At 33.0% G+C, this 14,498-nt stretch overlaps 1 protein-coding gene across 1 annotated transcript in view; it reads right to left on the bottom strand.

The window, feature by feature from the left end:
* Window positions 1-14,498, bottom strand: part of pcdh15a (protocadherin-related 15a) — a 213,659-nt gene that overhangs the window by 76,332 nt on the left and 122,829 nt on the right. The window contains exons 19-20 of the mRNA XM_073834580.1: window positions 6,086-6,226; window positions 2,141-2,253 (exon numbers count right to left, since the gene is read on the bottom strand). Of these exons, the coding sequence (XP_073690681.1) occupies window positions 2,141-2,253; window positions 6,086-6,226 (254 nt within the window). The remainder of the gene's footprint in view (window positions 1-2,140; window positions 2,254-6,085; window positions 6,227-14,498) is intronic.

Below are 14,498 nucleotides of genomic sequence, written 5' to 3'. Positions count from 1 at the left end.
ACAGAAATTTCTAAAGTTAATGCTTGCAACACCTTCATGTTTACATCTCACAATTCTGACTTTTTGTTTTCAGAAATGTGTGATATAAACTTCTAATTGCAAGAAATAAAGTCAGAACTGCAAGAAAAAAACCTTTTTTTCATTACAATTGAGATATAAACTCTTTTTTTCTCAGAATTGTATGATATAAACTCCAAATTCAGAGAAATAAAGTGAAAATTGAAAAATAAAGACTCAAAATTCCAATTTCCAAACTTTTTTATCTGAATTGTAAGTTATAAAGTTATACAAACAAGAGGAAAAAAGACTGGTATTTTCTCAGAATTTCAAGTTTATGTTTTTTTCTCTAAATTGTGAGATATAAACTCACAATTGTGAGTTATAAAGTTATACAAACAAGGGAAAAAAACAGGTATGTTTTCAGAATTGCAAGTTTATGTCTCACAATTCTGGCTTAATAACTTGGAATTGAATTGCGAGATATAAACTCAGGTTTATATCATGCAATTCTGACTTTATAACTTACAATTGTGAGTTTATATCACACAATTCTGACTTATTTACTCAGAATTGTAAGTTTTTAAGTCAGAATTGTAAGATATAAGCTCACAATTCTGACTTTATAACTCACAACTGTGAGTTTATATCATGCAATTCTGACTTTGTTTCTCAGAATTCTAAGTTATCAAGTCAGAATTGTAAGATATAAACTCACAACTGACTTTGTAACTCGTGATTGCGAGTTAGCATCATGCAATTCTAATAAAAGTCAGAATTGTGTTTATATCTCGCATTTCTGAGAAAAAAAGTCAGAATTGTAAGATATAAACTCACAATTCTGACTTTATAACTCACAACTGTGAGTTTATATCATGCAATTCTGACTTTGTTTCTCAGAATTCTAAGTTATCAAGTCAGAATTGTAAGATATAAACTCACAACTGACTTTGTAACTCGTGATTGCGAGTTAGCATCATGCAATTCTAATAAAAGTCAGAATTGTGTTTATATCTCGCATTTCTGAGAAAAAAAGTCAGAATTGTAAGATATAAACTCACAATTCTGACTTTATAACTCACAGCTGTGAGTTTATATCATGCAATTCTGAGAAAAAAAGTCAGAATTGTGAAATATAAACTTGCAATTACGATTTATTCTGACTTAATTTCTCTGCATTGTGAGTTTATATCTCACAATTCTTATAAAACAAAGTCAGAATTGCGAGATTAAAAGTTGCAATACCATTTTTTTTTATTTAGTGGCAGAAACGGGCTTCCATGCCTAAAAATCCACATTTTTGAGTTGAGCAACAGAATAGTTTAATATTCTTTTAATTTACGAATTTAATATAATAATTACTTGTAATGTTAATTATTATTTATTATGTTAATTTAGTTATAGTTTTAATTGTATAATTTAATTTAACTTTGTCACTACCTGAACCAAATGTGAGAACAAGATAAAGAACAAGTCTGATAAAAATATGTTTCTGTCAAAATTCAAAATGGCAAAACCGGCTGAGCTTGAAAAGGTGCACATGATCCAACAATGTAAAAATGTGGTATATACTAAAAAAACTGAGGATGACCGTTCTCAAAAAAGTTAAAGATTCGCTAAGCTCTGGGAGAAGTTTGAAAGAAAAAAAAATTGCACAACTCAAAATGGTTGAAAATCTGGTCAGCTGACCAAAGTCTTAGATGAAAAAGTGTTTCTGGGTAACTGGTTCAAAACCTACAACCTACACAGCAATTAAAAATATTATAAATTCATTATGTTCCTTTTTAGCGTTACCAGTCTTTGTGTCTTCATTAATCAAAACTGCAAACAAAAGACTTCTCTAACATTAAACTTTAAACCCCCTAACACGCTAAGCTTCGATGTCCGCACTGCAACACACTGACGAGCTGCAGACGTGCCCTTTTGAAAACAACAACGTTTGAGCGCTGCAGTGCAACCCGAGACAGCCTCCCAGCGCTTCTAGTCACATATTCACAGATAACACTCATTACTCATGCAGAGATTCTGAATCAGCCTGCGGGGAATATGTGCTAAACTAATTCTGACTCACAGAGCTCAAAGAGAACATGTCATAAATAAGTAAATGTCTGTTCTCTCGCTCTCTACAGACAACGGGACCCACCTGTACTCTTCCTCGGTGAAGATGGGAATCCTGGAGGGCTGAAGCACAGTGATTTCCACCGTAGTTCTGTTCGTCTTCACCGGCTCTCCGTCGTCATAGGCGATGACCACCAGCTACGAGAAGAGGTTATAAAAAATACATTAAAATGCAGTTCATAGAGACAACAACTTGTGTCTGAAGTTCATTTTTTATTTATATATTTTTATTTATTTAAATAAAATGTCTAGGAATAAGACATAGCGGAGCTTTGATATATTAAACTGAAAAACTTGTCCTGTCCTGGCCTGTCACATCATTCCTAAAGTTGTATAACCAACATTTTCCTTATAAAACACATATTTTGGCTTTCATGACATGGTTAGTTCAGTTTTTTTAAAATGTAAATGCAATAAAACTTAACTGGTCCTCATTTAAACTCCCATGGTAATTGAAAAACATTTTTATTTGACAAATTTGACAAATACACTCATTGCTATTCAAGGTAAAATGAAAATATGTCATTATTTGTCACTTGATGGTTAAACCACTAGACATTTTAAAGTACATTTTATCCATTTTATTTATTGAAAAAAGCTTTAAGTTTGAAACCAACATGAATACAAAATTAATTAGCACAAGTTTTCAACTTTTTTCACAAACTTGGACATCATTATTTGTCATTGAACTAATTTCTGTTGTAATTATCAATAGGTACTTAATAGGAGCACAAAGTATGTGTAGAGGACATTTGTCTTTTTCTAATGTCTAAATAAAATCCTGAGAAGTACATTTTATTGATTAAATGATGTGTTGGCCCTCATTCCCAAACACAGTCATTCTAGCAGGGTAAAACCAACATTTGCTCAAAGGTAAATTGATTTGAGCTCACTTAACGTTAGGCTAATTAATTTATGTATTGATTCAGGTCATAGTAGAGGAGACAGTAACTAAAGCATACACAGGTCCATGAGTATGCTGTAGAAATACATTTATGCTATTATTACCATTTTAATCCAATAACTCTCCCCTCTTTTTAATAAGTTACTGACTATGAAGTAAGCCTCTTTGTTTTGAGGTTTTCTATCAAGTAGTAGCACAATATGCTGTCTTGGTTAACAACAGTATAGTTTTTGAGTAATTAATAGAACACTATAACATAAATAGCTACATCTGTTGCTTACATGGCATGTGCGTAATTGAGCACATTACTTGAGATTCATGCTGGTATATTATTGGTGGCCATCTGACAAACCATTTCCATTTCTGGTCATCTTAAAGCTAATTCACACTGCACTGACAGATGCAGACAGCTAAATGATTGCAATCACTTCTCAGGCATTCCAAGACCAATTCAACATTCAGCATGTTCAATCGGCGAAAGCAAGCACAGACCAATGGAAACAAATGCTGACAGGGTTAACACACTGATCCAAACAAACCTGTCTCTTGCCATTTGTCTGTGTCTGTCGGTGCAGTGTGAATTAGCTTTTAAAAACATTTAAAGGATCTTAAAGGGATAGTTCACCCAAAAATGATAATTCTGTGATTAATTGCTGACCCTCATGTTGTTCCAAACCTGTAAGACCTTTGTTCATCTTTGGAACACAAATTAAGATTTTTGATGAAATCCGAGAGCTTTCTGACCCTCCGTAGACAGCAACACAACTGCCACGTTTAAGGCCCAGAAAGTGCCATAGAATGGAAAACTATATTTACCTTGGCATAGTTGAATAATAACAGTTCTGTACATGGAAATGACATACCGTGAGCTTCAAACACCATTGTTTCCTACTTCCTTCACTTACCGCATAAACAGAATAAGATGACTGAGGATGATGGCGAATGATTTACAGATCCTGAGCACCGCTGACAAGCATCTGATCTTGTAAAATGTGTGGCAAGTACTGCCGCTGTAGTATACACAGAGCACGTGCCATCCCAAATCTCAGAAGTGAAAGTAAAAAGTGATGCAATGCCCTGCATATTAATTATTTATAAACAGTATAATTACCTAGCGACATAACTGCGAGAGAAAGTGCTGAAATATATATTTTCCTCCCTGAAATGAAATGAGCTTCACTCTGAAACATCCAATCAGACCAGAGCTCAACATTATTATTCATGACTCTTCCAAATAAGGTAATAACAGACCATTTCATTTAAAATTACATGTAAAAAGTTTCTAGAGAATTTTTGCCCATACCTAAACCATATACCTCCTATGTGGATATCAGAGAACAATTTAAAATATTGTATCAATGCATTCTATGGCACCTTTAAAATAGTTCATGCGACATTAGTGGTTCAACCGTAATTTTCTAAAGCTACGAGAATACTTTTGTGCACAAAGACAACAACAATACAGACTTTTTCCAACAATTTCTTTAAGCTTCGACGACTGACATGGAAGAGAAGAAATCGTTGAATAAAATTGTAATTTTTTTGTTTTCTTTGCCTTGAACATGGTCTCAATTGCTGTCTATGCAGGGTCAGAAAGCTCTCGGATTTCATCAAAAAATATCTTAATTTGTGTTCTGAAACTGAAGGTCTTACGGGGTTGGAACAACATGAGGGTGAATAATTAATGGCAGAATTAAATTTTTTTGGTGAGCTAACCCTTGAACCTGATTTATTGTTAAAAGGAACCCTGGGTATTAAGACTTTTATGGCTTAATATAACATACATGAGTCTCTTACTGAAATATGTAGCATAAAACCAATGAAAGACTTGCGTTATGTAAAAAAATCACATTGTTTTGTACATATTTTAGATTACACTCCTAAACTCCTAAAAATAAAGGTGCTTTAAAAGGTTCTTCACACCGATGCCATAGCAGAACCATTTTTTGTTCCACGAAGAACCATTTAGTCAAAGGTTCATTAAAGAACCATTTCTTTTTTACCTTTTTACAATCTGAATATTCAGACATTAAAAGTTCTTTATGGAACCCTTTAGACAAAAAAGGTTATTTTATGGCGTCGTGAAGCACCTTTATTTTTAAGAATGTATATGGGGCGTCTTTATTTCAATGATGTGAAATGGCTGAACTCAGTGAGCTGCTGCCACTAACTGTTGCTATTTTTACCGCAACACAACTGATAATTGATAAAGCACTAATACAATGTCACATTGTGTGGTTTTTGGTTGTAATTTTCAGTCAAAGAGCAACAAGAGAAGTTTTTTAAGTCTTCATTGCTTTTTAGTGATAAGAAGAGGAGAAAAGAATGGGAAGATGCCTGTGAACGAATAAGACCTGTGTCTTTGTTCTCTCCTCTTTAGCCCTGATGAATTTTGAGGCTTTTAGTAGACCACAGCTACTAAAAGAACTTACAAACGGCATAGACAAGAAATGCTAGATGCCATCCTGGCAGGATGTAAACATGTCGATGCTTGTAATGACGCCGCAGCCACTGAAGGGGTTTATCAGCACGATAATTGATGATAATTGCTGAAAGATTTCACTCGAAATTACAACTTACCACCTGTAAGCTCTTTCAGTAAATGTGGTCATCATATAAGATCTGTGTATTTTGAATTGTGTTGCGGTAAATATAGCAAAAGGTAGCCCCAGTAGCTCACAGATTGCAACCCCAGTCTAAAATATGTATAAAATTATGTGGATTTTTTTTACATAACATAAATCTTTCATGGCTTTTCCACTGCATATTTCAGTAAGGAACGTCATTTATGTTATATTAAGCCATCATGTCATAATACCCAGGGTTCCCTTTAAAATGTTTACAATGTACATGCAGACATGTTGCAAAAGTAGCCTACTGGTCATTTTAGATCTAATGCATCAGAAATGCTACCATAAAAGTCTACATTTGACAAAAATCTAATTTAAAAGCAAACTATGCTGGATTTAACCTTAAGTCTTATGCATATTAATGCCATCAATCAACTTGTAAGAGCACAAGTGAAGTGTATGGCAGCAGAAGGACGGCCTGTCGGCTCAGACTCACCTTGAAGACGGCGTTGGGCTGCTCATTCAGGTTGACTTTGGTGATCACTCGTCCTGTGTCCGTCTCCACATCAAAGATACTTCCACTGTACGGAGACAGATCCTGATCCACTCTGTAGCGCACTTTACTGGCAGGCGTACCCTGAGGAAGGAACACGGAACACACATCTACTTACATTTAAAGGACCAAAGTTGGTGCACTATTTCATTTAATTCTATGCATCACATTATTGGATAATTACAGACTTCCATTGTTATCACTGCTTCAAAAGGGATTTCATTATATATTCTTTCCATGATATCAAATCATAATCATTTGCAGGATATTTTCTAAGCTGCTATTTTCCATACTACAAAAGAAGACAGAAATCAGTGGCTTTCAATTTGCAAAAAGGCAAATAAAAGGCCTTTCTAGGTATTTATTTTTCAATATCTTGTGTGAGGAACACACTGAAATGAGTCATTATTCATTGAAAATTACACATCGCTTCAGGTTTTAGATTAATAACATCAAATAGCACTGAAATGTACACTACTATTCAAAAGTTTGGGGTCAGTAAGATTTCTTTTTTGGAGGAATACAATATTTTTATTCAGCAAGGACACATTATATAAATCAAAAGTAATAGTTAAAATGTATAGTCATAAAATAATCCTTACAACTGTTTTTAACACTGATAGATGTTTGTTTTTTTTGAGTTCTTTGAATGACTTCTAAAGGATCACTGAAGACTGGAGTAGTGATGCTGAAGAATCAGCTTGCATCACAGAAATAAATTACATTTTAAAATATATTAAAATTGCAAAAGTTTTTAAAATTGTAATTATATTTCATAATGCTACTGATTTTACTGTATTTTAATTAAACAAATGCAGCCTTGGTGAGCAAAACAGGACTTAACAACCTCAAACCTGTGATGCTCAAAAATTGCATGGACTCTGGTGCATTTACAGTGCTTTTTTTTTTGGAGATTGACAGTCCATGGTGGAAAATATATGTTGTATGGAAAATAACTAATAGCTTGGACGTTGTGCAAAACATCTCCTTTTGTAGGAATCATAGAGGTTTAAAAATGACATGAGGGTGAATCAATGATGAAAGATTTTTTTTATTTTTTAGTGAACTATTCTTTTAAAGGATTGACTTTTCTTTGATTAGCTGGTTTCATTATATATTCTTTCCATGACATCAAATCATAATCATTTGCAGGATATTTTCTAAGCTGCTATTTTCCATACTACAAAAGAAGACAGAAATCAGTGGCTTTCAAGTTCCAAACAGGCAAATAAAAGGCCTTTCTAAGTATTTATTTTAATATCTTGTGTGAGGAACACACTGAAATGAGTCATTATTCATTGAAAATTACACATCGCTTCAGGTTTTAGATTAATAACATCGAATAGCACTGAAATGTACACTACTATTCAAAAGTTTGGGGTCAGTAAGATTTCTTTTTTGGAGGAATATAATATTTCTATTCAGCAAGGACACATTAAATAAATCAAAAGTAATAGTTAAAATCTATAGTCATAAAATAATCCTTACAACTGTTTTCAACGCTAAGACATGTTTTTTTGATGGCTTCTAAAGGATCACTGAAGACTGGAGTAATGATGCTGTGATTGCATCACAGAAATAAATTACATTTTAAAATATATTAAAATATCAAAAAGTTTTTTAACTTGTAATTATATTTCATAATACTACTGATTTTACTTTATTTTAATTACAACCTCAAACCTATGATGCTCAAAAATTGCATGCATTTTTTTTGAAGATTGACAACCCATGGTGGAAAATATGTTGTATGGAAAATAACTTATAGCTTGGACGTTGTGCAAAACATCTCCTTTTGTAGGAATCATAGAGGTGTAAAATGACATGAGGGTGAATCAATAATGACAGATTTTTTATTTTTGAGTGAACTATTTTTTAAAGGATTGACTTTTCTTTGAATAGCTGGTTTGAACTTCCTCAAAGGTCTCTTGGGCATCGTGTTTTGTAGAGCTACAGAGAGCTCCGTCTGCTGCACCTCATTCTACTGATACTTTACAGCTCTTCCGTCTGGCTGCGTCATAAATGTTTGATGCTTTGTGCTGTGGTAAACATACAAAGTCATTTATACTGCAGTAGAAAGAGACAGAAGCAACATCACATTTACATCTCTGACAGCCAAGAAATTAGATTCTAGTTTTTTTTTTAAGTCCATGTCAAAATTTTTCTATGGCTTATTATTTGTGTCATATTTCTTTGGCACCCCCCATGTTTTCAAAGCATTATTTAAAGAAGAAATGCATAATTTAACAGCTTCTGTGGCAGGCCATGAAAATAAACAGCAGCGTAGTCTGTTTGACGGCAGACGGCATGAACAGGAAGAGTAAAACAGACAGATTTACCTCACCCGACCACCTTAATCTCCGTTAAGACGATCACACCACTACGTTTAGGGAAAGTAAAGTTAAATCCGATGACCTGGCATTACTGTCTCACTTGCTGCTGTCCTGGTTCTCCTGTGTGAAATCCAGTCATGATGTCAAATAAGAACATCAAATGCAGGCAAAATCTGCTATAATGATCGTACCAGAGAGGTTTTAACAAGCTTTGGAAGCACAGATAACCTGACTTTATGCTAAGTCATAATATAATCTTTATACAAAAAGATACAGTACTTTTGATGCAGTATTATGATAAAAAGAATCATTAAATGCACTGTTAAGGTACGCGGCATAATGAATCACGGCTAAAGGCCATCACAAGCCTTTCAACCGTGACAATGTTAACAGTGCCACACGGCCTTTAGAGATTCATTGCTCTGATAAAACATTTACTACATAATACAAATATTAAGGACATTTTTTAAAAGAAACAAGCAAATCAAGTAACATCACATATAAAACACAGACTCTGACATTAAAAAACAAAACATGCTCTTTATAAGTCCTGGGTAGTTAAACGGTTTTTAATTTGACATCATGGCATGAGATATGAATTATATTAATTAAGAAATAATGAACTCAATAGCAGATCAGGGCCAGGCTTATGGCATACTGACTTCTATAGTCAGTATATATTAGAGGTGTTTCCTTCAAAGAGGCAAGGGAGGGAAATATTGGATAAGAAAAATGTGTATAAATCACTTGTTTTTCTCGTTTTTATAGAGAAACATTGACCAACAGTGACACTAGCAGGTAAAGTTATAGCGGGAGTCCGCGTTTCTCACGCCTCCCCCGAGCCCATTGAGTTTTAACAGGCCCTTCTAAACCATTTTGGTGGGGGGTAATTGAGAATGAATAGGGAAAAGTTACGTGAGAGGAGGCAATGATTAAATATGACTAAGTAAAGTCATAAGTTGGTGAAATTTGAATGAATTTAATGGTTAAAGACTGAAAAAATCCTACAGTAAAAACCTGTTGAATGGTTAACAGTAAACTCCCCTACTATATATACATATATAGATTACATGTAATTTCAGTTTTGTACATTAGTGTTATATGTTACATCTAATGTTGTTAAATTAATGTTTATTGTGTTTTTTTTTCTTCAGTTTTGTGTGTTACCATGATGGTGTTTGGTGTGTATGTGAATGACACTGTGCACCAAACAGATTTTAGTACTTCAATAAGTTGGTATATTAACATTATATCAGTTAATGAAATTACGGCATTTAACTGTAATTTTATGTTAAAACCGTAAAACCTAAAATGTTGCTACCGTATTTGTTACGGTAAAATTCCAGCAACCACAGCTGCTGTTTTTTACAGTAAATTTTACAGTTTATATTTTTCAAGCTTTGATGACTGATAATCCGAAAAATTCAAAAATAGTTAACTATTAAAAAGAATAGAACATATGCTCACAAATAAATTACATTGTTTAAATTGTTACTGCCTTGAGTTATTATTTTGGAATAAATGTAAAATACTTAAAAACACTAACTTGAGATTCATGCTTGCTTTAATAAACAGCATAATTACAATATTTAAAATATATTAATATATAGAATATTTTATATAAAATCTTACTTTTTCTACATTTCTCACAAATATTGACATTTGTTGATTAAATGCAATTAATCTGACTAATTAAACAACATATCAAGTAAAAAATAAAAATAAATAAACCAGTCAGAGATGGATTAAAAAATCTCTTATGCTGCATTTACAGTATTTGATCAAAAATACAGTAAACACTGTAATATTGTGAAATATTATTAGAATTTAAAGTAACTCTTTAATTTTTTTATTCTACCATTCATCATCAAACAATCCTGAAAACAGTTTTTGCAGCTTCATACTTTTGTGGAAACAGCTAATTTAATATTTGACTAAATATATAAAACATTTTAGAATATAATGCAGTACAAAATAAAATATTTTAAATTGTAATAATATTTTACAATAATAATGTTTTAATGCATTTTTTGTCAAACAAATGCAGCCTTAAGTATGACTTTGAAAAACAGACAAAAAAATGTATACAGCATGTATTTTAAACAATATCCTTAGTATTGATTACTGAATATTGTGTAAACGAAGCCCTAAAAAGTACAGTGAATGCCCATTCGTCTGTTTATTCTAAGTGTATGCCGCTTTAAAATCTTGAGCAGGACTGATTCTGTTTGGGTGTCAATATGTTTTAGCATTCATCAAAATCGTTCTGAAAGTGATTCCAATGTTATTGTTTCTTTGTGCTTTTATCATTATAGCTGTTGCGTGGACTCTGGTATTCTATAATACTAAGAACGATTTTTAGAACTATATCTTTATCTTTATAGTTATCATCCTTGGTGTGAACAGGCCTTTATCCTTAAAACTGACAAGGAAGCATTCCCTCTGGGTTAAGCCATCAAATTAGACAGGCCTTGCTCCTGCTAATACGGGATAAAATCAGTTAACTGTTTAATGCCTGACATTCATGAGTCATTTTCAACGGGTGTCACTGTCAACACTCAAATGCGAGTCAGTCACATTAGCAGGACACATTAAGTTTCTGTCTGGTGATTGTATTCATGCTCTGGCGGTATGATTAATGGCTGCTGGTTGTTCTGCTCTGTAGTGACACTTCAAGGATGGAAGTCCATTACTCATCCCTTTAAATCTTTTCAAATAAAAGGAAGTCAGCGCTCAGGACATGAGGTTCAACTGGCATAAAGGCAAAGGAGGAGCTTTCATTACCCAGTGACCTTTGCAGCCATGCATAAAAATACAGTGTCATTATCTCATATCCCCGGCGCGGACTGGAAACGCAGTGCTGCTCGTACTGTAATCATCGCTGTTTGAGCGGGACCCTAATGAGGACTGTCCTTGTTCTGCAGCACACTTTTCCTTTCAAGGCCGCGTCTGAAAAGTGGATTTTAAAAGTGAGAATTATCCGACTTTAATTCCAGTCATGCCTGAGAGAGACAGAGATTGAGCCGCTCTATGTCTCCATGGTGATTCACAACACAACCAGAATGATGAATCTGGTTTTTCAGTGGGGCTTCCAGGGTCATCAAAAAAATCTTTCTTCCCAGACATCAAAACAAAAACGTACTTGCCACACAAACACACACATGCACAAAACACAGCCTCAAGAAATTCACAAGTGTACGCCACTCATAATAATGAGGCCTCCTTATAATTTTTCTCAAACCTTGGCTGCAATCTGTAGACGTGTAACCTTGCAAGAATAAAATATGAGCATGTTCTGGACAATAAGGATTTTGGTCAGGTCAGCAGATCAGATAAGCCAGGGCCAGAGGGTGCAAACATGATTTTTTTTTTTAGCAACATTTTGAAACGTAAAACCTGAAATTCTTTTTTAATTAAATTATATTTTACAGTTTGTGAATTCAGAGGCTACAAAAAAAAAAACAGTGCGACCAAATGGAAAAGTGCATCAATGGTGGCAAACAATGCTTAAAACAGTGTTATTAAAACTTTCGTTAACAGAAAAAAAAAAAAAAAAACTTTTTTTCTCAGAATTGTGAGATATACACTTGCAATTCTAAGAAATGAAGTCAGAATTGCACAATATAAACTTGCAATTGCAAGTTATAAAGTCAGAATTGCAAGATATAAACTCGCAATTTTACTTTTTGTTGTCAGAACTGCATGATATAAATTGTGAGTCCGAATTGTACATTTTTATCTTGCAATTTTGTCTTTATTTTTTGCAATTGTAAGTTTATTTTACATAATTCTAAAAAGAAGACAGAAATGTGAATTTGTATCCTGCAATTCTGACTTTATAACTCACAATTGCGAGTTTATATCATGCAATTCTGAGAAAAAAGTCAGAATTGCAAGTTTATGTCTTACAATTCTGGCCTTATAACTCGCAATTGCTAGTTTATATCTCACAATTCTGAGAATGAAAGTCATAATTGCATTTATATCACATAATTCTAAGAAAAAAGTCAGAATTGTGAGATAAAATGTCGCAATAGCAATTTTTAATTTTCATTCAGTGGTGGAAACGGGCTTTCATAACATACAAATATACAAATAACTGCTTTTAAAAGTTAAGATTTGTTAATAAATATTATTTTTCAAAATAAAAAAATATGTTATTAATATGTAATAATACATTATGCAGTTAAAAATAAGCTAAACTTGCAAGAAACTCGCAATTTTGACTTTTTTTCTCAGATATAAACTCACAATTGTGAGTTATGAAGTCAGAGTTGTGAGATATGAACTCGCAATTCTAAGAAATTAAGTTAGAATTTTACAATATAAATTTGCAATCGCGAGTTATAAAGTCAGAGTTGCAAGATATAAACTCACAATTTGACTTTTTTTCTCAGAATTGCATGATATCAATTGTGAGAAAGAAGTCAGAATTGTACGTTTTTATCTTGCAATTCTGACTTAATTTTTTGCAATTGTCAATTTATTTCATGACTTCCTAGAAAAAGACAGAATGGTGAGTTTGTATCCTGCAATTCTGACTTCATAACTCGCAATTGTGAATTTATATCATGCAATTCTGATAAAAAAAGTCATAATTGCGAGTTTGTATCACACAATTCTGAGGAAAAAAAAGTCAGAATTGTAAGATAAAATGTCGCAATAGCAATTTTTTACATTTTTATTCACTGGCAGAAATGGGCTTCCATAACATACAAATATACAAATAACTGCTTGTAAAAGTAAAAGATGTTTTAATAATTATTATTTTTTCAAAAAAGTAATATTTTATAATACTCTTAATATGTAATAATACATTATCCAGCTAAACTAATCTCTTTACAGGACACTCAGCATGTAATTTGTTAATATAAAGACCCATGTCTTCCTGACATTAATTCCAGTAAATACACAGTCCAATAGTACACAGTAGACTAAAGACTAAAGTGTTTTTTAAGATGAGTTTAAAAAACATTAAGATGTTCACAACAACAACAACTGCATTCTGTTCCATTCTGTGCTTTCGTGTTGATTTTGTCTTGAAAACTTTTGTACTCATTGATTGGAAGAGAATGGAATAGAAAATCACGCGTTCATTATTAAAGAATGTTTCCTTTTGTTATCAGCAGAAAAAAAACTTTGAAAAAGAAGAAAAAGAGTTTGGAGCAAATAAAAAGATTTTTTTTCCCAAGTTTGGATCTTTTATTCCTTTATCTCTTAGCACAACAAATATTTTATTTACTTCTAAAGATACTTTTTGTCTGTTCGTTGCTTTACTCTGGCAATACAGGGAGTGCAGAATTATTAGGCAAGTTGATATTCTTGTCATATTTTTTTCCCAAGCACCTTTGAATAATTCCAAACCACATCAATCTTAATAACTACTATTCATTTTGTATTTAATTATTTATAATTGATATATAATTGTCCATGAAGGCTGGAAGTGAAAAACTCCTTATTTTCAGGTGTGCAGAATTATTAGGCACATTTTCTTTTACAGATAAAATGAGCCAAAAAACAGATTTACCTCAGACTGAAAAGTCAAAAACTATTAAATGCCCATGAGAAGGATGCAATACTAATGCAATACTGCAATTTTGCAAAGTTAAGGCATGACCACCGGACAGAAAAACGCTTGTTGCATCTGCATTGTCAGAACAAACAGGTGGAGGAGAAAAGATGCATGTTATTTGCAAAAAAGTAAGAATTAATGTTAAGAATCAGATATGAAACCATCAGGAACCATTTGGTCTCCAGCGCCACCGTTTTCCAGAACTGCAACCTACCTTGAGTCTCCAGAAGTGCAATGTGTCAGGTTCTCAGAGACTTTGCTTGGGCAAAAAATCCTAAAAAATGACCCTCAATTAATAAGAATAACATTCTGAAGTATTGTCAAATACATAGAGATGTTTTTTTTCTAGGCTTTATAGACAGATGAGTTGAGAGTGACTCTTGAAGGACCAGCACCACATCCTCTTGTAGCACTCTTTCAAATTATCCTCCAGAATCTGGCAGTAAGTTTT

Source organism: Garra rufa, chromosome 2, assembly GCF_049309525.1.
Source record: "Garra rufa chromosome 2, GarRuf1.0, whole genome shotgun sequence".
In the NCBI taxonomy this organism is placed as follows: domain Eukaryota; kingdom Metazoa; phylum Chordata; class Actinopteri; order Cypriniformes; family Cyprinidae; genus Garra; species Garra rufa.
This window is presented reverse-complemented; position numbering and strand designations above follow the sequence as displayed.